At 41.4% G+C, this 24954-nt stretch overlaps 2 protein-coding genes across 2 annotated transcripts in view; both read left to right on the top strand.

Annotated features, from left to right (window-relative positions):
- Positions 1 to 1200: 1200 nt before the first annotated feature.
- Positions 1201 to 24954, top strand: part of GLB1 (galactosidase beta 1) — a 52650-nt gene continuing 28896 nt past the window's right edge. Inside the window, exons 1-7 of the mRNA XM_065627801.1 lie at positions 1201 to 1305; positions 13462 to 13631; positions 20239 to 20389; positions 20690 to 20750; positions 21564 to 21658; positions 22953 to 23133; positions 24425 to 24483. Coding sequence (XP_065483873.1) covers positions 1252 to 1305; positions 13462 to 13631; positions 20239 to 20389; positions 20690 to 20750; positions 21564 to 21658; positions 22953 to 23133; positions 24425 to 24483 — 771 coding nt within the window. The 5' untranslated portion in view covers positions 1201 to 1251. The remainder of the gene's footprint in view (positions 1306 to 13461; positions 13632 to 20238; positions 20390 to 20689; positions 20751 to 21563; positions 21659 to 22952; positions 23134 to 24424; positions 24484 to 24954) is intronic.
- Positions 1223 to 9271, top strand: TMPPE (transmembrane protein with metallophosphoesterase domain). The gene is made up of 2 exons (XM_065627802.1): positions 1223 to 1305; positions 4711 to 9271. Exon 2 carries the CDS (start codon positions 4800 to 4802, stop codon positions 6117 to 6119), a length of 1320 nt encoding a protein of 439 aa, XP_065483874.1. The 5' UTR covers positions 1223 to 1305; positions 4711 to 4799; the 3' UTR covers positions 6120 to 9271.

The following is a 24954-nucleotide window of genomic DNA, read 5'->3' as shown; positions in this document are numbered from 1 at the left end:
CACGACTCTTTGGGCCCGGCCCTCCAGCCAGTTCTTTATCCATCGCAGGGTACACCCATCCAGGCCATGAGCTGCCAGCTTCTCCAGGAGAATGCTGAAGGAAACGGTGTCAAAGGCTTTACTAAAGTCTAGGTACACAACATCCACAGCCTTTCTCTCATCCACTAAGTGGGTCACCTTGTCGTAGAAGGAGATCAGGTTGGTCAAGCAGGGCCTGCCTTTCCTAATCCCATGCTGACTGGGCCTGATCGCTTGGTTGTCTTGTATGTGCTGTGTGATGTTACTCAAGATGATCTGTTCCATGACCTTCCCTGGCACCAAGGTCAGACTGACAGACCTGTAATTCCCCAGATCCTTCTTCCGACCCTTCTTATAGATGGGCATCACATTTTCCAACTTATAGTCAACTGAGACTTCCCTGTTGAGCCAGGATTGCTGATAAATAATGGAAAGTGGCTTGGTGAGCACTTCTGCCAGCTCCTCCAGAATCCTTGGGTGGATCTCATCCAGCGCCATACACTTGTGTGTGTCGTAAGTGGTGTAGCAGGTCACCAACCATTTCCCCTTGGATTACTGGGGCTTCATTCTGCTCCCCATCCATGTCTTCTGGCACAGGGGCTGGGTACTCTGAGAAGAACTGATCTTATTATTAAAGACTGAGGTAAAGAACGCAGTAAGTACCTCAGTCTTTCCCTTGTCCTCTGTGACTATGTTTCCCCCCACATCCAATAGAGGATGGCGATTCTCCTTTGCCCTCCTTTTGTTTCTAATGTATTTACAGGTTGCCCAGAGAGGTGGTAGATGCCTGGAGACATTCCAGGCCAGGCCAGACAGGGCTCTGAGCACCCTGATCCAGTTGAAGATGCCCCTGCTCATTGCAGGGGGGTTGGACTAGATGAGTTTTGAATGTTCCTCCCAACCCAAACTATTCTATGATTCTATCATTCTAAGAGTCTGCGATGCGGAGCGAGTCAACAGACCGGGGCCGGATGGAGCGTGTTGTGTGCTGGGAGGGAGCGGGAGGTGCGGTCAGGAGCCGGCTGGCTGGGCACTGACGGCGGAGCGGCGGTGCTGCGTGTGCCGGTGTGAGCGGGGGACGCCCGCGCTGCGGCCGGTCCGTCCCCGGGCAGGCGGCGGGGCGGAGCGGGGCGGGGCGGAGCGGACAGGCCCGGCCCCGCAGGCAGTCAGCTGACGCCGCCGTTTAATGGCATGGCGGCCTGAGTGGTGCTCGCTCCGCTGTCTCCTCTCGGCATGCTTCGGTTCCTGCTCCCGCTGGCCGGCTTGGCAGCGCTCCTCCGGGCGGCGGTGAGTCCTCTTGTCTCCTCCTTCCCCCTAAGGCCACCCGCTTCGGGGGCGGGGGGCTCTGCGCCGTGCGGCCCCTTGGATTTTGGGGCGGCCCGGAGCTCTGAGGGGCGCGGGGAGCCGGCCTGGCTCCCGGCTGGTAGGGGTGCTCCTCCCGCCCCCCGAGGAAGACGATTAACTTTGGTCCATTTTTAGTTCGTTAGCGATTTGTGGTTCACGGGACGTGGTATTCGGGGCGCAGGCGCCGGGCCTGTAGCTGCCGGGGCAGGGGGGGCGGCTTATCCTGAGGGGGCTGCCGGTTCCCGGCCGCCCGCTGGGCCCTGGCCCTCGCTGTGTTGTGCTGAGGAAGCGCCGGCCGTGCCTGCCCTTTGCCCCCCGGGCGGTGGTCGCCGGGGTCGCTGCCTGCGGGACCCGCGGGCCGGAACGCAGCTGCCGGCTGTGCCCCGTCCAACCGTGGTACGAGGGCTCGTTAAACAAGCCGCGGGTGGGAGGGGAGGGAAGGGGAAATTGAGCCGCAGTTAACTGATCCTGACACTCCATTAGCAGATCCCATGGGAAAACCTGCTCTTCTTGCTCTTCCTGTGGTGTGTGAGGGCAGGGAGAGGAATTTTTCCCATTCTGCCCAGGTTCAGCATCAACCAGGCTGGTGAAGGGCCTGGAGCACCAGTCTGATGAGGAGCAGCTGAGGAAACTGGGGCTGTTCAGCCTGGAGAAAAGGAGGCTGAGGAGAGACCTTATCGCTATCTACAACTACCTGAAAAGAGGTTGTAGCATGGAGGGGGTTGGTCTCTTCTCCCAAGTAGCAAGTGATAGGACAAGAGGAAATGGCCTCAAGTTGCACCAGGGGAGGTTTAGATTGGATATTAGGAAAAATTTCTTCATGGAAAGGGCTATCAGGCATTGGAACAGGCTGCCCAGGGAAGTGGTGGAGTCACCATCCCTGGAGGTGTTTAAAAGGCGTTTAGACAAGGTTCTTAGGGACATGGTTTAGTGCTAGATTTAGGTTATGGTTGGACATGATGATTCTGAGGGTCTCTTCCAACTGAAACAATTCTATGATTCTATGACTTTGTTGCTGCTCTGCCCTGTGGCACACTGCTACTGCCTAACCATGGGCCTGGGCAAATCCTTGGTCTTTACAGTTGCTCTAGGAACTGTGCCTTATTGCTTTAGCCTTGAGTTTGAAGCACAGTGTCAGTATTATCTTAATGGATGTTGCTAGTTGAATGATGCACAGGTGATTAAGGCTGTGTGAAAAGTTGCGCAGCCTTCTGGGAAACACTAATCAAAGGGAAGATTGGATGACAGCAAGTGTGGTCTCTGAGGGTTGAGGTTATAGCTGAGGCTTAAAAAAATTCTGAAGGTGGTGGGTAAGAGGAGTGGGGAACCAATAGTCACTGAATTTGGTAGGATTAGAAGAGGGGCACTTGGTGGATTTAGTAGGTTAGCCTAAAATGGATAAAATACTTTAGAAGTATACAGTGATTTTGAGGAATTTGCTGCTACAGGAGGTTGTACAAGTGGACAGTATTTAACAGATTCCAAAAAAAGGATTAGTGATATTAAAATGCATTGGTTTCATAAACAACATACAAAAATGGCTAGGTAAGAATTTGCCTTCCAACATCTCTAACAGCTTTGTCTGATGGAGGAGTATGAAGAAAGCAGACAAGAGGCAATGGCCATGATAATGTAGTTTCTTTAAACAGCATTTCTTATTGCTGTTGCCCAGACAGAATATGGCCCGGTATCTAGAGGAACTGCAGACTTGAACCCATAGGACAGTTCTTATACTCTTATCTTCCTAGGTTTGTTTATTTTCTGTAGAGGCATGTGTGTAAAATAGCACTGTTTTTTAAGAATAGTGTTGCAACAGCTGAGAGGGCTTGAGGAACTGAGGCTGGGAGGCACGATTCTCTATCAACCCACAGTTCCCTGGCCAAGCAATGAGGGAAGGGGTCTTCTTAAAACTTGGTTTAGTCCTCAAAACATAGCAGGGTCCTGACATCACAGAGGTGCTAATGTTCTTTTAAATTAGCTTGGCAAAGTATACACTGCAGATAAGCAACCTGGCAAATTAGGGTTTGTAGACTTCTAGGCTCAAGCTCACTGCAGAGCCTTACAAGGCTGCTTTGGTTCTCTAGGTCTGAGAAAAAAAATCTTGGCTATAATTATTAATTACTTTTTCTCTAGTTAAGTGTTGACTAGAGACAGGAAGTGTTCTGAAAACCATGCAGTGACATATGGTTACTTTAAATAAGGTAGTTTGTTATCTCAGACTTAGTCTCGTATGTTATGAAACACCATCCAAACTTTTTTAATCTGTGGTTAAAATAAAACAGTAGGTTTATTTTAAATAGAAGCATGCAAACTGGGCACAAGTAGGAACACTGTGTACTCTGAGCAAAATACAAAGCAAACCAGGGAATTCTGGTACAATTCAAGCATGACTGATGCTTGCTTATTTATTTTCAATCTGGGAGCAGAAATACGTGGGACTTAGTGCTCCCTTTACTTCTAAAGGAGCACAGTATGTGATGTTTTAATCCTTTTCAGCTTAATCATATCCTCTTAGACCAGGATATGCTGAAATAGGTGTTGGGTCTTGGGAACTGTACATGCAGTGGAAGTGAGCGGGAAGTGAGTAGTAGAACACAATGTGGGTTTCACTGGTCTTACAATTTTCAAGGCTTTGGAGAAGTCTTATTCACAACTGGAGGCAAGGATGTCTGCCTATGCAGTTTCTGGGAGTGCACTTGCATCTGGTAGCTGTTCCAGTGGGGATTTCAGTGCTGCTGTAGCATCTGTTAGTAGAAACTCTTGCTATTAGTAAGTACTCCTACATTTATACAGTCCTAAAATTACATTCATCCCTTTGAAGGCAACCGTGAGACTGTGGGCCCAGGTTAAAATTAGTTTGATACCTCTAATGTAAGGTGATACCTGCATTTGAGATGGAGCCAACTGCTTGGGAAGAAGAACAGAAAGCACACGTTCTAAGTTAACAGCAGAACAGCTTAGTTGCAGAACATGTACGGGGTCTACAAATTACTGTAATGATTGTTTGCAAATACTATAATGATTAGTTCTAGCACTCATATCACTGTTGTGATCTATTGCTATCTATCGTAAGGAAGTCTTAATGAGGAAATAGCATATTTAAAAAAAAGAGGAGGAGTCATTGAGGGAGGCAGGCAGGGAGCTTAGAAGTGGACTGCCAGAATCCAGTGTTTTCAGTTGTCTGGTTTATTCCACATTAAGAAATCTTGTCCCTGTCTTTGTGATAGTAATTCTGCATGACCCAGTGTCCTGGATAGTCTGTACAGAGTAACAGTCCTTTATTGCAGTTTGGGAAAAAGGGAGCGTGTGTAATATTTTAAAACCGCTGATACTGGTTCCTGGTTGCAGGCTTTGTTGACCCAAGGCATCCCTTCATAACCACATTATTGCCTACTGGAGACTTCTGCAGAACACAAGGGAACAGTCAGGAAGCAAAGATGATCTCCTTCAAGCAACTGCCTCTTGAAGCAAAGGCTGCAGTGGCTGCAGGAGTGGTTTTCTTCTCCATGATGCTATCGCGGAGTTATCTGGCAGAACAACTCGAGCTCAGGATGCGGCGTCGGCTTCTAAGGCTGCAGATGGCACTATTTGCTAATACGCTCATGTTGATAGGATCTCTTCATGTTTGGAGATGCACAGTCACTATGTTCTCCAGATCTTCAGCTGCCAGCTCCTTCTTTTTCATGCCATGGAAAATAGCTGTGTTCATGTTTCTAGCTTTGGCTCATTCAAGCTTCTTTACATTGCTATTTCTTGTTGCGGAAGAGCCTTATTTCTTTTCTTTAGCTGCCTACACTTGTCTGGGGTCCTATATCCTTCTTATCTTCTTCCTCTTCACTCTAGGCTCTGTAGAGCAGGCTTACAAGTTCTTGGCTGGAAGAAGTGCTAAGGCAAGCACTGGCAACAAGAACAGCAGAAGAGCGATGAAACCAGTTCTGGCAGTCATGCTGACTGCTGTGCTGACTGTCATTGGGCTGCTAAATGCTTCCCGGCCTCCTACTGTGAATTCAGTGGAGGTTCCAGTTCACAAGCTGCCCTCAGCAATGAATAATCTGAAAGTGGTGTTGCTTTCAGATATCCATCTGGGGCCTACAGTTGGGAAGACCAAGCTTGCCATGATTGTGAGAATGGTTAAGGATTTGAAACCAGATATCACTGTGATTGTTGGGGACCTGACTGACTCTGAGGCAGAGATCATCCGACCTGCTGTTGAGCCTCTTGGAGAACTTAACTCTCCTTTGGGGACTTACTTTGTCACCGGAAATCATGAATACTACACATCAGATGTTAGCAACTGGTTTGAGCTGTTAAAATCATTTAACATTCGGCCACTCCATAATGAAAATGTGAAGATAGTTTCACCAAAGAGTGCTGATGACTGGTTCTGCCTGGCTGGTGTTGATGATATTGAAGCAGATGTATTGCGCTACTCAGGGCATGGCATGGATTTAAAAAGAGCTCTCAGAGGTTGTAGCAGTGAGCATGCAATAGTGCTGTTAGCTCATCAGCCAATTGCTGCAAAGTGGGCCCTTCAGGAGAGACCAGACATAAATTTAATTCTCTCTGGCCATACTCATGGAGGGCAGATGTTCCCACTAAATGCTGGGGCTTATTTTCTGAATCCCTTCTTTGTGGGCTTGTACAAAGTTGGGCAGAATACCTTTGTCTATGTCAGCCCAGGGACGATGTACTTCGGAATACCTATGAGGCTGGGCAGCCGAGCTGAAATAACGGAGATAATTCTACGTTCTCCTTGAGGTGCTTTCCATTTGACAAACTTTTACTCTGTCCTTTTTGGTCAGCATATTGGATCTTCTGCTCTGAAAGCAAATATTTTTTTCAGGAAAGCCAGAAAAGACATGTTAGAGTGGACTCAAGCAGGTTCTGTTAAGTTTGAGCAGAAAACACTAACTGTATCTTGGGCCTTTAAAAACAAATCAGGCATGTTAAAATAATGAACTCAAAGGATAAATTTCTCCAGTATTATTGCCATTCTGCATTTAAAATAACACTGATGTCATGGAGATAATGTGTGTCCTGTGCATGTTCAGTAACATCTGTGTCCTCAGCTACTTCATGTTCTGCTGTTTGTTATCCATCAGGCAGCTGCCTTATCAAATCTCAGACAGCTGAAGTTCTGATCTCTTGCAGTGCAATTGCTCACGCGTGTTCTGCGGCAGGAACTACGAAATGTTCACTGTGTAGGTAAACTCCAGAAACCTTTTGCTATAACTGTTATGGCAAGAGGTGTGTGTTTCGTTTCTTTTTCTGTTTTTTTGTGTTTTTCTTTTTTAATTTATTTTTTTTTAGGCTGGATACCTTTATCCTGCTGTCTATAGCATGCACTAGGGCTTCCAATCTGTTCTGCTCATCAGTACAGAAAATTGCTAGGCATCAGTTCCTGAAATTCATTTTTTTTCCAGTTAAAAAGCTAGGGAGACTGATACCAAAGGGTAAAAGAAGCTTTCTTTCAGCAGGCATTTTCCCCAGAATAACTGGGCATCTAGTAATTGCTTACTGAAAAGTGCTCTAATAAAATCAAATGAGAAAGAAAACTCATAATTAACGTAACTTCTGTTGCTGTCTGAGCATACAGTACCTCCTGACGTAAAGCACAAAATCCAAAGCTGAAATAGTCTATTTTCTCTTTATTCTATATTTTTTTGTTTATGCTTAATTTCTCTTCCGTGATTTTTTTTTTTCCTTACACGAGTAAGGAGATGCTATTTGAAAACAATGCAAATGAGATTCAATGGGTTAATACTTGAACTCTAAGGTTTTAATATTTCAAGTAGATGGTGTCCTTTTTAGGAAGACTAAACTCTGCAGCAGGTGACTTTCCTTAATAGCATTTGCCTGTAAACATCCTGGTTGTCTGACAGGCACATAGCAGAATAACTGCTACAGGATAATGGGAGGTGGAGAATTTATCTCTGTCTTTCCTAGAAGTGCTTAACAGAAACTAATATCATTCTGGGAAATCTGAGAGATTAGAAAATATTAATAAAAACATTCTTGCTTCCATATCTTTGTGTTCATCTAAGAAAGCCAGGATGTAAATTAATGTGCATATATTGTCCAAGCTGATGGAAGAGTTTACTTCTGCATGTCTTCCTCCCTCCTCCCTGTCTATTCAGTGTTGCTGTATGGAACACCATGAGCAGTACAAGTCTGGGACTCCTGCCTCTGACCCCGAGGTCTCCAGCTGCGGCTGCAGGGTCTCCCTTGTGCTGCCTTTCTGCCCACCAGGACCTGGGTTCCTCTCGGGGGCACCTGTGTGGCATGGGGCGAGAGAGACTGGTGTTGACCCAGGAGGCTGAGGATGGCAGGACCAGAGCTGTGCTGGTCAGCTTTTCCTGGCCTTCATGTTTGTGTGATCCTGAGCCAGACACACTTCTGCTTTATTCTTCATCTCCTGCTCTCTTTTTGCAGGAGGTGTGTGGGGGTGTATTTGAAGGGTACTGTAGACTTTGTACAGTTGGGTTTTTCTGGAAGTGAGATTGTGAAGTTTCACTTTATCCATTCCCTTCAGCTCCCCTCTACCCCCAGGCAGAGTTTCTAACTGCCAAGCTGGTTTTGTGTCCTGTTTCTCTGTACAAACATCTTGCATTTTTACTTGCAGGAGAATATCGAGAAACGCTATAAATGCTTCATGTGTGCTGGAAGGTTGGTGAGATGGAGAAATCAGTCCTCTTTTAGTCTGAAAACTGAACACCTGGCCAGTTTACTTGCTGGACTAGATAATTTCTGTTGTCCAGCACCTATAATTTTGTAAACTTTTTTTCATGCTTTTGCAATAATATCTGCTTAAGTATCCTAAAGTTTCCACGTGTACTTAACACTGCCCACATGGGTTCCTTCCGAGGTTCTTTCCTGTCAGTGGCTTAGTGTCAAGTGGTCTTCTGTAGAGAGAATCGTCATAGCCTATAACTTGTTTACTTATCAACATGCCTTCAGTTAAAAGCTGGGTTCTGGGTTTAGTAGAGCAGAGTGTTCCCTCTAGGCCAGTGGTCCAGAAGGACAGCTTTTCATTTGTCATGCTGAGGGTTATTACTGTGTTAAGAAGATTAATTGTTTAGCTAGTTTCCTTACTGAGAGGCTTTTGTAGGACTGTTTTTCAGTGGTATTGGTTTCCCAGTGAGTTGCTAGTATTGCGCTTTTTTTTTTCTCCTACCCTTTTTATTTCCCCATTCAGTCCAAATGAGTGCAAAAACCTACCTGAAGCGATCCTTCAGTAGCAGGGGTGCGTAGATGACTTCTTCATTTCTTTGTACGTGCTCCTCTTTGAAGGTCTTTGTGTATCCTTTTAGGGGCAGATACACATCCTTTTAGGAGCGGTCCTATTATAATTTCATAAATTTATTGCAACTGCCTCCCTCCGAAAGCTTGTTTACTTGATGATTTTCACTTAAAATGTTTTCTTTCTGTGCCAAAACACTTCAAAGCCTTTTTTTTAAAGTGTGATTGTAAGGTGTCTTGAGATCAACTTTCTATTTGGTAGTAAGAGGAATGGACCTTTTCTAAAAATCTCTCTAAGACAGCAATCCGTAATTGTCCTTCAAGGCTTTTTCGATACTTTTCCCAATTTGACTTGAGTGTGCATAATTTAGACTTGTGTTCAGTATTCAAGATGGAAAAAAATGCTGTGCTGCTTATTTTGTAATTTTTTTGTTTTTTGGTATTTTTTAAAAATATGTATGGAATGTATTTGGTCTGGATCACTTAATTAAATGAATATATATTTCTTCTTATTAAAGGCCAGTTCATTGGAGGAGGGAGTTTATCACTGTCAGAATAATACCGGAATAGAATAGTATAATCACTTTGTGAAAGTTATATTTATTACATCATATAATCATTACAGAGTGGATTTGAAAATATGTAAATTGTGGTATAACAAATGCTTTAAATGTTGGAATTTAATAAAACTTTATTCACTTGTCAAGAAAGATGCCTCTAATGGCCTTTTATTTTGTACCAGTATTTATTGTAGCAATATATGATGAATCATTTTAACACACTAATTCTGTTTACCAACAAAAAGCTACTGGCAATAAATCTGACTAGTTTGGGGAAATTTTACACCCATACTGCTTAGTGAGGCATGGTGGAAATTGAAAAAGGTAAGGCCACTATTAAATCTGCCTAATGCCTACTAGGAAGATGAAGTGGTGAGGTGCAGGCTGAAGAGATGAGGATGTGATGCAGAGAAAGGATACCAAGAGGGTTTTTTTTTTTTTTTTGAAGGAGCAGGAGAAAACAAGTGGTTTGTGGTTCTCAGTTTTGGTACTTAAGCTTTGGGGTAAAGAAAGGGCCTTGAAAGGAGTGTTCTGTGTTTGAATAGTCTACATGAGAGATGCTAGAAATCTTCCACAGATGGGAGGGTTCATTGAGGATTTGTATCCACATTTGTTTGCTTTCCAAATAAATAAAAAAACCCTGCGTTGTTAATTTGCAGAATGGGAGATCCTAGATCCTAGCCACTGTTAAATAGCGTTGTGTGCTGAAGCTTTGACTTTTTTTTTTCCTATATTGGGAGACATAGACATTATAAGATGTTGAAAGAGCATTAAGGTTGCAAAAATAAGTTCTTACTTGATTTAAGAAAAGACAAATTCTTTAGCTGTCCCCTCTTCTCTGCGAGTATGTTCTGAGCATGTAAGATACCATTGCCTCTAAGGGTCTGACTTTTCAGCTGAGTGTTAGTATGATGTGGTACAGATGAAATGGCATCTTAAGCTGTGCAGTTGGTTTGTGTCTGTTGAATCTGCTTACCAAACCAGCAGACCCACTACCCCAGCTTTTAGGGAGATGCAGGGAATTCATTCCTGCTCTGTATTAACAAGTGTGAGTATACAACACTGACAGAGCCAGACATAAATTCTTGATGTTTCATTGCGGTCTCTCTTCTGCAAGCCATGGATGGAGTCATGCACTGCCAATAAAAAGAACGTTGAATAATTGATTGTGAAAGAAAGCCTGTTTACAATGGGCAATGAATGAGATGAATCAGCTTAAGGACTCTGGAAGCTTCCTCCCCCTCCTCACCCTCATAATAACACAGTATCAGGAGGTGTATGTGTAAGGAATGTGACTTACAGCTATGGTCACAGCTGTAAAAGTGTGGCCTTTAAATGGTAACCAGTTCAATGATGATCACTTTCATAATTAATATTTCATTGTTTTATTGTTTTAAGAAATTATTTTTTTTCTGCCAGAGGTGTCTGTCCCCTGAGTATGGAGCTGTGTAAAGAGTTAACTCGATGTTCAGCATCTCTCAACAGTTACCTGCCATAAATCGAGCAAGTGTCTTTTCCATAGGCCTCTTGACGTGGTTCATCTAAGTGAGGGGGTTAAAATCCTTTTTCAGAGGGAAACAACCATTTATTTTGACTCTCCTTCTTTATTTCCAGGGTTAATGGCTTTTTAATGTGCTTTTTTTTCCCCTAATACTTTTAGTTAGTATTGCAGAATTGTATTGCTGCACTTGGGTTCTGAGTTTTATTTAATCCTAATCATTTTGAAGCACTGGATTCTACGTTAATGCTTCAACTCGTCACAGTGTCCTAGAGTAAAAAACATCTGAAGAATGTGAAACATCTGCTTGGTGTTGATTAGGGTGAATGGCTTCCTTAGGGGATGGATACACACAGTACAGATCCATCCTAGTGCAGCATGCCCAGGAAATCAACATGCAGGTTATAAATTAAAGATGAGCAAAATGTCACTTAGATTTGAATTGAAAGAGTAAGCAGATGGTAGATACCTGTGCATCCTCTGTAGCGGTAATTTACTTGAGGTTTAACAGCTTGGAGTTACTCATGCAACTTCATCCTCCAGGGAGAATCCCAACCTTTTGAGTTACTTTTGTTCCGGAGCCGTTGGTTTGTGTTTCTCAGCTCTGTAAGGGTCTGACTTTGTGGACACCTGGCACACCCATACCTTGGTTTAGTCAAGATTTATTTCAACTTTCATGGAACTCTTTTGTTAAATCATGTTAGGAATGGGTCTGTGTTTGTGGGATCAGGGCTTAAATAGCTTCTCCTGTGCAATACTTTGCAATCCCTTATAGTTGTTGTGTCCCTGCCAGCTCAGGGATGTATCTTCTCACATCTGTTGTTATATGTCCACCACACAGACAATTTCACTTGCTCGCTGTTGGCAGAATGTTTTGGATTGCTATGTGCATTTAAGACATTTTTCACTACTTTATTTAATGCTTTCTGTGAAGAAATGCCTTTATTGCAGGTTGCAACACACTGTAGTCTTCTTCCTCCTTGGAGTTTTTAGTCTTCAAATGTTTGTAGAGTGTTATCTCATTCAGTTGCTCCATTTAATATCAGCTTAGGGATAGGCATGTTTACTCAGCAATTTCATTCTCCAGTTTTCCGGAGGGTGTTTTCTTTTTTCTTTGTTCTTTTGGCCTATGACACATTGCACTGGCTCCTTTTTGTTGTCTTATTGATCAAAGAGTATGGTCTTGGTTGGCAGCTGTGTCCAGTTGTTGGCCAGGAGTCTCAGTACTTGCAGCTTTATATTTACACATGCCTGCTGTATTTTGATTTTCTTTAGCTGTAGTTGTACACATTGTTCACCAGTTAACAGAAAGGAGTGGTTTCATGGGAAGGTTCTTCAAAATTGTGTGGTCTCTTGGTCCCTGCTTAACCTCTGGGCAGATCTCCTCAGATGGTGGATGGCTCTTGTGTAGTGGGGGTCAAGTGCGGTTGTATGATGGTCAACATCTCTCTTGCCTTCCTATTTTCATTGCTTTTATTTAATGTAATCAATTTCCTAATTGCTAAGCCCTATCCTCAATATGGGGCAGGCTAAGGCCGATCCTTGAAAGAACAATGCTAGTGTCCTTCAACAGCTTTTAATTTACACTTTGGAAAGGTATGTTTCATTTGTACTAGTATAACAACCAAAGAATCACAAGGTGTATTTGTTTGACTTAAGACATTTTCTGATAGGTATGAAGAACTAACTGCTTACATTTGCTGACTCGTAATTTTACTTCATAAATCCCTACTGAACTTTCATTGAAGTGTGGTTTTTTTTTAAATGTGTGCAGTAATGAATCTGATAAAATGCAAAGTCATAGAACATGAGGACAAACAACCAACTATTCAGTGGTGTGTGAAGGACAAAAATAGTACTGGTGACAGGGATGCCAAAGACACATGGGAAATATAAGATGGGAGATGTTAAGGTTTGTTTAAAAAAAATTAAAAGTTAAAGGTTCTTAAACGCATAGGGCCAGGCACTTAAAAAAGGTCTTCTGTTTTTTGTTGTTTTTAACAAGCAAAAGAGGTACTGTTGTTGGTCATGGTAGTTTAAAATCTTACTAAGATCATAGACTCACCTGAAGAGTAATCCCATGCTCTTGAAGTTAAGGGATTTTTTTCTTATGACTAGGAAGTGCAGATTCTTATTCTTTACCTGCTTCTTTAAGTTCCACTGGTTTGGGTGTGCTTAGCTGAAACAGTATGGAAAGTAGGACTTACTCAGAAAATGACTAATTTTTAGTGACTTACATAAATGTATGCAGTTTGCCAGACAGATCTATCAGACAGTTTTACACTTACTAGAAACTGAGCTTTCGAACGTGTTATTTATTGGTGCCCTGGAGCATTTAGAATGTGATACTTGTTCCTCAAAAGCTTCCAGCTGGCTTTTGCTTCTAGACGTGAGCGTGGCATTAAGTTGGAATTAGGGTTGTGTTTTCCAACAGTTTAGTAAGTTGAAGCATTGGGTGCAAAGTGTTGCCAATTCACCACATCTTCCCTAATTAATTCCTCATCACTTGCAGTGGTATAAGCAACTGCAAAATGTAGAAAGATGGCGCTATATACTCGTTAAAAGTGGAGCATGCGTGTGGCATATTTTGCTGTAGTAGAGAATTCTGTCCTTGCTGAATGGTTTATGGTGTTAGGCTCAGGTGGGCTATATGTAGCTACTGGAGGGCCATTCACCATCAGTTACTTTGACACCATTTTTCCTTCTATTGTGGACAACCCACAGATGTTTTGTAGAGTGGTCTCAATGTCTTTAAAGGCAGAAAAATATTATATTGTGTATTTAATTGTATTTTGTACACAGGATATACCCGAGAGGAGTTTTGGGATTGATTATGACTGTGGCTGCTTTGTCAAGGATGGGAGACCTTTCCGTTACATCTCAGGTAGCATTCACTACTCACGGGTGCCCCGGTATTACTGGAGCGACCGCTTGTTGAAGATGAAGATGGCAGGACTTGATGCCATTCAAACGTAAGTAGCTGGTGACTTTTGAAGTGATTTGTAGTCCTGGGTGATGTATGAGAAGTACTTAAGTGGAATGCTACCGTTGCTTCTTGGTTTATTGATTTTTAAATAATAAGTGAGAAGGCTCTGGAGAAGTGAAGAGTGGTACAGAGTGACCTCTAGCAGCGTAGGCTGGGGCAGCTGGGCAGGTTATAGCTGACAGTCCACTTCCCTGCGGATAAACAACACCTCTTGCTTCACAAACCAGAGTGCAATTCTGACTGGAAATAAATTGTTGGACTGTGAACTTTGGCAACTACAAAATCATTGTATGTGCTCTGCCTCTGCCAAGGGCATCATAATTTCTGGTCAAAAGGCAGATGAGATGAGAGGGGACGATAACCTCTTAGTACAACCTAGGTTGTATGGCCCTAAAGCCTTGAAAATATTGGCAAAGGCTGCAGTAATGCTTAATGCTATTTCACCAGGAGTGTTTAAGTTTAGAAAAAATGGTTAGGCAGTAAGTGTATTTCTTTAAAAACAAACAAACAAAACGCAACCAACCAAAACAAACAAACAAAAAACCCCAACGAAACCAAACACCACAAGAGTTTAAACAGCTTTTGGTTGCATGAACCAAACCTTTAGTCCATCTTTTTTGTCTTTCCTACCTGGTTGTGTACTTATTGCAATAGGTGAGGCACAGGTTAAAAAAAAATGCAGCTTACTCTGATTTTTTCCAAAGCTTTGTTCACAAGGGAAGAGGAATATTAGAAAAATGTAAGGTACAGTCTTCTCAAGCAATGGTTGTAATTCCCAAACATGTTTGTTTTTTTCTTTCCTAAATCATTACAGGACTCATTATAGAACTCCTCTTTGAAATAACCTGCTTGTGTGCTATGGACTGCCCAGCCTGTAGGCCAGGGCAATTTGCTCAGCAGGAGTGTTGCACTCTCTCTCCTCTCCCTCCCTTGAAATCTGTATTCTGTTTCACCTGCAAGTGGCAAGGTTGCCTTGTACGCTGAAGGATGTGATTAGTAAGGGTTAGTATGTGAAGAACAGATGACAGGGAAAGAAAAGCTATTCCTTTTTTCAAATTTAGGGGTCTCTCTCTTTTTTGTGTGTTGTAAAACTCTTCCCTGTGTTGTGATGGTGTAGTGACTTTTTCTTTGGTGGGTGTTTTCTGTTGTTTCCTAACAAAGAAAGCAAGTTCTATCTTCCCTCACATAAGAACAATGGGATTAAGCGACACACTTGCTCAGGATGAGTTGCTGGAATTGCCCATGTAATTTTTTTTTTTTCTGCAATAAAAGTAATCTTAAATGGACCTGAAAATTATACATTTTGATATCTGGCTTGAAGGTCAGCCTGAGTCCTGACAGTGGCTCTGTCACTCATGTGATCTGTAGTGTCTCATACTTATGTCTCTGATTTATTTTCCTCTTCCTACTAACACCTGTATATCTTCAGTGCCCTCTGTTCATTTCCAGCTTTTTCAAGCAGTCCCTTCCTTTTTTTCTTTGAAATGGCCTGTTCATGCCTCTGCTGAACTTTCCTGGAGCAGTAAAATCATTAGCAAGGGACTGAGGTACCAGTTGTGTGAAGTTGTTCTGGAATGAGCAGCAGCACTACCAGACCTTCTGGCAGAATGTTGGACTGGCAGTCTTGGGGCCACCTCCAAAGACACTGATTTTGCTGCTTGCGTTTTTTCCCGTGAGATAGGGAAGAGTCTTGCTGTAATTTGAAATATGGGAGCGTTCCTTGTTCTTATCAAAGAGCTCACAGTGAGGCTTAACCACTTCAAGGGAAACAGGATCTTTTTATTACAGGATTGTCCTTGTACATACCTTGTGGTCAAAGCAAGCCAGACCTGCTCTCCTTCCTGCTTTCTGCTGCCTAGTTTCCAAAACTCACTATGCTGTGCCTTGATGCATTGTTAAGCTAATGAGTGAGTCAGCAGCTCATGTGGGGCTCTTGAATGGGTGTAGTCAGAATATCTATCTATCTATTTATATATAGAGATATAAGCATCTGCACCTGGAAACATCTAAAGCAATAACAGAATATGAGAAAACAGGTGACAGGAAGCTTGGTCTTGCGTTAAAGCTTAAAATATGAAGGCCTAAACCTTCCAAATAACAGGCTGAAATTTGATGTTGTGGTTGGTGTACTATCCCAGAAGATGATGGATGTCGACCTAGGAGCTCCACTCCCGACCCCGGCAGGTAGCACGCAGAGGCATCTGTCCTTGTTTTCAGTTCCTGAGCCGTGTTTGCCAGCTAGAAACAAATGCTATCAGAGACATCTGGAGAGGACTGAAAGTTGGCGGTTTGTTTTGGTTTCTTTTGGCAGGGAGGAGATAAACAATTAACCACCAGATGGGGCTAAATATTTAGAGGATTTATAGATCAGTGGAGAAGCTTCCTGGAAGAATCGCTAGTTACCTTACAGGATGATAGAAGGTTAAAGAATGTCGAACGTTTTATTTGTTCTATTGTATTTGCTGACTAATAAGCAGAAAACTGTAAACCTGTAGAAATTCCCTCTAAGAAAGAGCTGCTGTTTAGAATATCAATTTAAAAAATAAGCACAATTTACTTTTTCTAATGACTTGTAAATGTGTAACTTAACTAGAATGTACAAAATGCTGCTCTATTATTTATGAATAGTACAAGCGATTTAATTTTACACTATTAAAAAAACCAACCTGGTATTACAGAGAAAATTATCTTGTACATTAAGGTAGTTAAGTGAGGTTTTTTGCCTGTTGACATATCTCTGAAATAGGAGAGGAAAACTGACTTTTAAAGAAAAGAGAGGTTATATGATAAAGCTTAGAAATTGTATATAAGTGGAGAGTAAAAGTCATTACTCAAGTACAGAAGAAATACCACATCTCAAGTTTGAAAAAGGAATGTGGCATTCTTTTATAAATTAATTATTCTATAGCTAAAGGAGCACAGCATTAACAACTGACTATATATTTGTACAATGGTATATGGGAAATATAATTGCTAATAATAACCATTTCAAGGTAAAATGATTTAGTTTGAGGATGTTGCTAGCTGTAGAAAATATACACTGGGATTGAAGTGTATTAGTAACAATTTTTAGACCAGTGTTTAAAATACATTTATATCATGATTCATTCTGTAAGAAAGCATTTCACATAAATTCTGTTCTCCACTTTCTTCCCTTCTTCACTAAAAGTTGCTTTTTTTCCAGCCTTGTGGGGAAGCATGGGTCATAAATTGAAACTGTTTCTAGAAAAATTTTTCCATCTTCTTCCATCTTGAGTGTAAGGGAGCTGGGGAAACCTTTTTGTCCTCACCTCAGACACTATTAAGCATGTTTAGACCTTCAGACTTGCTTTTAGAAGAAATTTGTAAACTCTTCAATGAGTATATTTTCATAACTAACAGGTTACAAGGTGTAGTTAAACTACAGCTAGAATGCTTTTCTTGTATTAACCTGTAATTTACTTACCAGTTATAACTAACTTGTTCAGTAGTCTAAAGAGAAAGGAATATAAGTAGTTGCTGGTTTTCTGTAGTAGTATTTTAGGCAGCTAGAAACTGTTATGAAGTTAATATCTAGTCATCTTTATTTTGCTCAAACAGATGCAGCTTTCTGCTAGACACATTTTTTTTTCAGTGAATGAGTTGCTACATCAAAATGCCTCTTAATTCCTCCCAGAAAAAGCATTGTCTCTTACTGCCGATTCATGCTGGTGATTCATAGTCAGGTGGTACTTTTCTATGGTTTCTGCAAACCCTTTTCCTATTAATACCACCTCTGTATGTCCTCTTTCTCGTTTTGTGTTTTTTGCTTTTTCCTATGCAAGAGAGGATTAAGTAGTGATAACTCGGAGTTGCTTGTTGATGTCAGACCATGTTGCTCATTAGTTGAGAGCATTTAGAATCCTGATCGTGTTCACAGACAGACTTGCAGTGCTCCCCATTTACAAAGCACGTTGTGTGTTATATCACCTGGATAAGTAAAAGCTTTGGATATAGTTAGACCTACAAAAGAGACTTGGGATACTCCTCAAAATACCAGATTACTTTCCCAACAAATTGTGGGTTTTCTTTTGTGGTTATTTTTTATTCTATGTGAATCTTATACCAACTAGCCTCTCTTTTTTTCATGTTTGCGTATAGGCATGTCATACAGCAAAGGACCAAAAGTGTTGCTAAGTCAAGAGACATCACCTTTTTTCCTTTTCTCTAATCCTTTAGGCAGGCTTTTCCGTGAACAAATGAAGTTATGTTTACCTGTCCTTGACAAATCCATAGTCACATATATATATCTCACTTAATTCTGTGGTTCTAAGCAATAGCTTTGAAAATAACATAGCTGTTATGGCTTAGAGCAAACTAAAATTATTCTGCAGTGATAATCTGGATAATGGTATATGGAACAGGGAAAGCAAGCACAATACGATACTCTGGTATTGGTTTTTTTCAGGTAGGTTGGTCATTTGTTTTAAATAGTTTTCTACTTTATCTACTTCAATCTTAAATGTCAGCAATCGGCTTGCACCTCTGCTTGAAATTTAGACAAAGTGCACAAAACTAATGTTCAATGTATTTTCACGTGGTTCATATATTCATTAAATGCACATTTACTTTGTTCTACAAATAAGTTAGTCATGTGCTTTGGAAACAATTAGAGCAGATTGACAAAGAAAATATATTACACAGAGGGGAAAAACTGCATTTTGATTCCTTAGTGCGTTGCTTTGACTCCATCCTGGCATATAAATTTTAAGGTTTATCTTCTCAAACAGAGGCTTAAGATTTTGGCATTTGTGAGGCTATAATATTAACTAATGTTGCTGAAAGATTATCGTGTTTCTATTTGATGCTTATGTGCATATATGTCTGATTGTGGCCGCTTTGGTAGTGTGCTCATGTGAGGGTTCCTGTTTTTCTTGCTTTCCGAGAGCAGTGCTTTCTGAACTTTCCTTCTTGGGTAATTCTTACAAAATGAGTGCTGGAACATACAAATAAACACAGACAGTAGGAAAAAAAAAAAGTGTTGCCTGAGAGGATCTTTGCTTGACTAACCACGGTTTTCATTTTACAATTTTTTCTCAAATTGTCCTCTCTGGAACAGTGGCAATGATTCTCTTAGAGGAATTACAAAGCTATGTACAAAGAAGTAAACACTTGGAGAATGAGTTTTCCCATTCTCTTGAATCCTTGCTCAGTCTGTACTCATCCTAATTTTAATGTCTGTCTTTTCTGTGAATGCCACTTCGTACTGTCCCAAGCCAAAACTCTCATGGTTGTCAAGCATGGGCCATAAGCTACAACATTACACATAGAAGTTGGTAGATAACATGTTTGCTTGTTGCTTTACAACCAAGTGTGTTGTTTTTATCTTCCATGAGGTGTTCTGTGGTGAGGTTGTGGTTTCCCAAGTCCTGTAAGCAGCAGAGAAATGTTCTCTCAAATGGTCATCTGTTTGTCTGGATGTTTTATTACTTGGTTGAAACGAGATTTTACTTTGTCAGAGCTCCTGGGCACCTTAGTGTTCTCTAACTTGACCGTTCTTCCCATGCTGGCTTTCCAGAACCTGCATTGCTCTGGTCAATGAAAATATTCAGGACCTAGATGCAACATCATTTGAGGCTTAGACATTTTAAACTTCTTTATAGTGGCAACAGCATGGACCTGTCTGCCTACTTGGTGTAGTGCTTACCTGTGCTACCTGGATGATCCATTTGCAAAGGATCAAGGGCTTTCTTGAGCAAGCTCATTCTTGACCACCTCCTTTGTGAGTGGTTTACAGGATTCATCTCTTCACAAACCTCCCACCACTATAAAACTGACAGCTAACTTGCTAACATCAAAACTGTTAACTGCTTAAATTTTGGAACAGCCATTGCGGTTTCAAAATGGCACTGCTAAAATCTTTTCTTGCATTGATATGGACTCCCGCAGACATACTGCAAAGTACTAAGCCTTATTTGAGTATTAATTTTAACGCTTTTTGCCATATGAAGTACCTCACAGAAGAAAGGGCCTGGAGTTATTCTTGTATTTTACTGATCTGAAGACCAGTTCAATATTACAGATCTCTGGGATGTGTGGTGCAAACAGTTGTTGTTCAGACTCCTGGTTTAGTCTCAGTTTCCTGTTGGAGAGGGTCCAGAGGAGGCTACAAAAATGATCACAGGGCTGGAACACCTGTGCTGTGAAGACAGACTGAGAGAGCTGGGGTTGTTCAGCCTGGAGAAGAGAAGGCTTCGGGGAGACCTTATTGCGGCCTTTCAGTACTTGAAGGGGGCCTGTAAGAAAGATGGGGACAGACTTTCTAGAAGGGCCTGTTACAACAGGACAAGGGGTGATGGTTCTAAACTAAAGAAGGGGAGACTCAGACTAAACATGAGGAAGAAATGTTTTACAATGAGGGTGGTGAAACACTGGCACAGGTTGCGGAGAGAGGTGGTAGATGCCCCATCCCTGGAGACATTCAAGGCCAGGCTGGACGGGGCTCTGAGCAACCTGATCTAGTTGAAGATGTCCCTGCTCATTGCAGGGGGGTTGGACTAGATGACTTTTGAAGGTCCCTTCCAACCCAAACTATTCTATGATTCTTAATGCAAGGTGATTTTCTTTCTTCATAGGTATGTGCCATGGAACTACCATGAAACCCAGATGGGCGTGTATGATTTTTCTGGTGATAAAGATCTGGAGCATTTCCTGCAGCTTGCTAATGATGCTGGTTTGCTGGTTATCCTGAGAGCTGGACCTTACATCTGTGCAGAATGGGACATGGTACAGCCTTTTGTAACAGTTATCTAATTTCTAGGGTAAATCTAATGGAAGTATTTCTGTCTTAAAGTAGATGAACATACTTCTTGTGTCCTTAGACAAGACTCTTGGTTTAGTGTATTAAAATCCATGCATCTTAAGTGACTTCTTACAATGCAAGCTTCATTTGTATTTCTTTTTTTATTGGGAATTATTACTTGTAGAAAATCAAGCTTCAGGTCTCAGTATATGTTTTGTAGAAGCCTAAATTCTTCTTACATTTTGTAAAAATGGTCACTGAAGTGATTTCCTTTCTTTTCTCAGGGAGGTCTTCCTGCATGGCTGCTGGAGAAGAAATCTATTGTTCTCAGGTCTTCTGATTCAGGTAGAGGCACCAAAGAGGACTAGCAAAAATACACTTTAGCAGCAAGGTGACTTGCTGTTTGAGGCCATTACAAGATAATTCATATTTCAGTGTAAGTTATCTTACGAGTAAAACCTTCCGTACTTTTAAGTAGAAGTGTGCATTTGAGAAGTATACAGAATGAACAAAGGAGGGTAGAAAGTTTCCAAGGTGTTGACAAGTTTAGTGAAAATTGGTGCCAAGAGACAAATTATTGTCACCATTGAGGAAAAAGACAAGTAGCTCTCAGCTCTTGAGTTTTTCAGCGGCCAACTGGCCACTCATTGTGGGGGTCTTTCCTGGCTGGTCAGTGTGCATGTAATTCCAGAATTTGTTACAGGATTCCTGTGTGCCACCTGGTCAAGGACCAGGCATGCAAGGATGGGATGACACAGGAGATTAATGTGCTTACTGGAGTGCATGTTAGGGGACAAAGATATGTATCTTACTTCAGTTCTGCTTATTGTGGGATAAGTTATCTATTTAAAAAAAATAGTACATATAGCAACATTCAAATTTGTTTTCCTGTAGAAATGCATTAGGATGACATGTGTGAGACATTGAAGTCTTTGTGGTGATTTTCAAAGTTCATCAGTATTTAAATGTTTTATTTTTTAGTAAACTGTACTGGAAGCTGGCATTTATGAACAAGTATAAGAGCACATCAGTTTATTAAATGCTGTTCTGTTGTAATTTACATATTTAGGACACTAGGTAAAGACTACCCATATATAATTTAAAACAAAAACTAGAAAAAATTGGAAAAGTGAAACATTTATACTTTGTGTATCACAGATTACCTGGCAGCAGTGGGGAAATGGATGGGTGTCCTTTTGCCAAAGATGAGGCCTCACCTCTATCAAAATGGAGGTCCAATCATCATGGTGCAGGTAACTTCCTGAAAATCAAATGAACCCAAGCAGCACAGGTGCTTATGTTGCTCTCGCGGACACTCCATGGGCGTTGCCTGGTAATGTCACATATTCCTTAACAGTTTCAGGTAGCTGACAGATTCTGATGAAATCCCTTATCCTAACGAGCCGGATGCACTGTTTCCAGAATGCAGAAAGCACTTGTCTCTATCAAAGTTGTTTCCCACAATTATATGAAGCAATAGAGGAAACCTGTGGGACTTTCTAGATCTGAGTTTCATCCCAGTTTTCGCATAAAGCCACAGTACATTACAATGACCTGAAGCCCTCTGACAGGAAAAAGGCGAATAAGGATACCTGCAGATAGAACCAAAGGCAACATGGAGTGAGCCTAAAGCTTGTGACAAAAACAGCCTCAAAAATGAGGCTTTCTAGTTCTTAGCATCTAACTTAAGCTGTAAATGTTTCAGGACACGATGTTGTGTGTTCATAGTGAGTAGCTACTCTCTAGCTTCTCTCTTAAACTCCTTCTAGATGTGCAGTGGTGACTTTTGTATTCTTAGTATTTGGCCATAACAAAAGCTTTGTTTTAATACTTTTCTTTTTAGACTCACTGGTTGGAGACACTTCTTATACTATACCCAAAATCATTGTTCTTGAACTATGTATTATGTCTATTGAGTAAAAGCACTGGGCAAAATTATTCCTTGTCAGAGATAAGATGCTTATAACAGGATTTGTAGAAATAACCTTCAGGTGTGCATGGCATTAGATCTGAAGCTTGAAAGTCCATCCGTTGAGAAGAGGGCAAGATAATGTACCTCTCAGTAGCAGCAGGGTTGTCCTTTTCACCTCAGTCCTTTGAGTCCATTGCAGGGCTTTGCTGTTCATGTGTGTATCTTGAAGGTGTCTCTGTTCTGGAGGTCCAATTTTGCTGCAGTTTTGATCATGTCATAACCCATTCTATGGTTTTATTATTCTGCTTGGGAGGTGGGTTGTAGCTCTCAAATTTTTTAATAGAAACTGTGTTTTGATCACTGTTGCTAAGTAGCTAGGGTAGAGATTTTATGTGGAGAGTGATTTAAGTAGGAAAATCACATATCTCCACAGAATGATTGCTCCACCCTGAGATACAGGTGAGAGGAATGAGTGCCTAGAAGTGTTGTCTTCTCTTACTCCTTAGGTCTGGAGTTAAAATGACATTTTCAGCATTGCTGTCAAAGGAAGAGGACAGTTTGTGTGCTTTCCATTCTTGGTGTCAGATGCAGACTGAAGCTGGCCACTGCTTTACTGACTTGTTTTTACTGCGCAGGTAGAGAATGAGTATGGAAGCTACTTCGCTTGCGACTATGACTATCTGCGTTCCCTTCTGAAGCTCTTCCGCCAGCATCTTGGGGATGAAGTGGTACTGTTCACAACTGATGGTGCAAGCCCGTTTCACTTGAGATGTGGAACTCTTCAGGGTCTTTACGCAACAGTGGACTTTGCCCCAGGTTGGAAACTGCGGCTTGTTACCAAAAATTCTGTTGTGCGTGTGTTTGTGGCAGGACAAACTCTCCTGACTGCTTGAAAAACCTGACAGCTTTGTTTACATGAGGTCATAGGATCGTGAAATCATAGAATATCTCGAGTTTGAAGGGACCCATAAGGATCAAAGTCCAACTCCCTAGCATTTATGTATATTTGATGTGCTCTGAAATGTACACGAGCCACCCACAAGTACCCAGCTAGAGAGTCATAATCACTTCTTCGCATCATGAATAAACAATTTACACTGCTCATAGTGCATATCCTCTAAAAATTAGCAGTAATAGTTGGCATCGATTCAATTTTTAATTATTTTTTTAATTTCTTTTTGATGCGTGTGGTGGTTTTATGTGTGTGGTGTTGGGTTTGTTTGTTTGTGGGTTTTGTTTGTTTTTGTTTTACATCTTCTGTCTATCCCAGAATTCAGCCCTCGTAATTAATTTATTTTTAAGCCACTGGTTACTGGAAAAATATTACTGCTGAAGAGCATAATAAATGTGCACACTGCCACAATTCACTGTAATATAGGCCTGAAGAATGGATAAGCAACCACAGCGTGTTCAGAAAATGCCCTTTAGATAGAAGAGGAGAGTTAATGATGTAAATGTTCGTATACTGGACAGACTTGGCAAAATCAGTTTAAGGCACAAGAAGTACTCCAAGATAGATCTTTCCATATTTTATGTAGCCTTTTTCATACATGATTCCTTCTACAGCCAAAAATGTGTGCTTAGCAAGAATCTGCTTTCTTACAAGTAGATTGAAATTGTGAACTCCTTCATGTATCATTTATGAGATGGTGAGCTACTCTCGGAAGTAGTTATTTCCAGTCCCTATGGTTTGAGCCACTGGGAGTGATCAGAAGTGAAACTCCTGTGCAGAGGTTGTCTGGCTTCTGTTTTTCCCCACAGCCTTGGTACCACAAACCCAGGCCTTGACTTTCCAGTGACCAAGTAGCAATTCTGACATATCTCAGGCTTTTTGATGCCAGGATGTAATTCCTGAGAAAAGCTGGATTTTTCAGATGTATCTCAAAAGCAAAGACATACATTTGTGCATACATGTATGTATATATTTAAAATGAGTTCTGCAACTTAAGCACTAGAATCAAAGGTATTGATTCCTGTGTTTTCTGAAGTAACTTTGTCTGGATTTTTGCTAGATGTTGGAAGAGAGATAAGACACTTGATTCAGTAAAATGAAGGACTGAAAAAGTCATGGATATAGCAACTCAATTTTATTTCTATCTGCTTATAGGTGGCAATGTCACAGCAGCATTCTTAGCTCAAAGAGGCAGTGAACCTACAGGCCCTTTGGTATGTCTTTTCACTTAAATTTCTTGTATCGTTCCTAATCTTGTAGTAGTTAACAAAAGAGGAGTTGGCAAGTGTATTGGACAGTTCTAGGGACGTGTTTACAAAGACATAACTTCCAAGTCAGTCAGAAAAACTGAATAGACGAGCTTCTGTGTGTGTTTGTCAAATCCACTTTAACTGCTGTTCCGCAAATACTGTTTTGGTATCAAAAGGTATTGATTTCGTTTCAGTATTTTTCCTTGCTAAGACAAATGTTTACAAAGCAGCGGAAACAGTATGATTAGATGAGTTAGCGAGGTACATGTGTGGGTGGAAGTTAAAAGCAACATTAAAAGGGCAGGTTAGAAGTTGCTTCCTGTTTTCAGCTGCCCTAGAGGTTTTACACAAGCTATAATGGGATGCGAGATCACTGGAAGCCATTTTGACAGAGAGAGAAAGCCCACTGAGGGCGCAGGATTATCTCTGTGCTAT

The sequence above is a fragment of the Caloenas nicobarica genome, chromosome 2, assembly GCF_036013445.1.
Source record: "Caloenas nicobarica isolate bCalNic1 chromosome 2, bCalNic1.hap1, whole genome shotgun sequence".
Lineage (NCBI taxonomy): Eukaryota > Metazoa > Chordata > Aves > Columbiformes > Columbidae > Caloenas > Caloenas nicobarica.
This window is presented reverse-complemented; position numbering and strand designations above follow the sequence as displayed.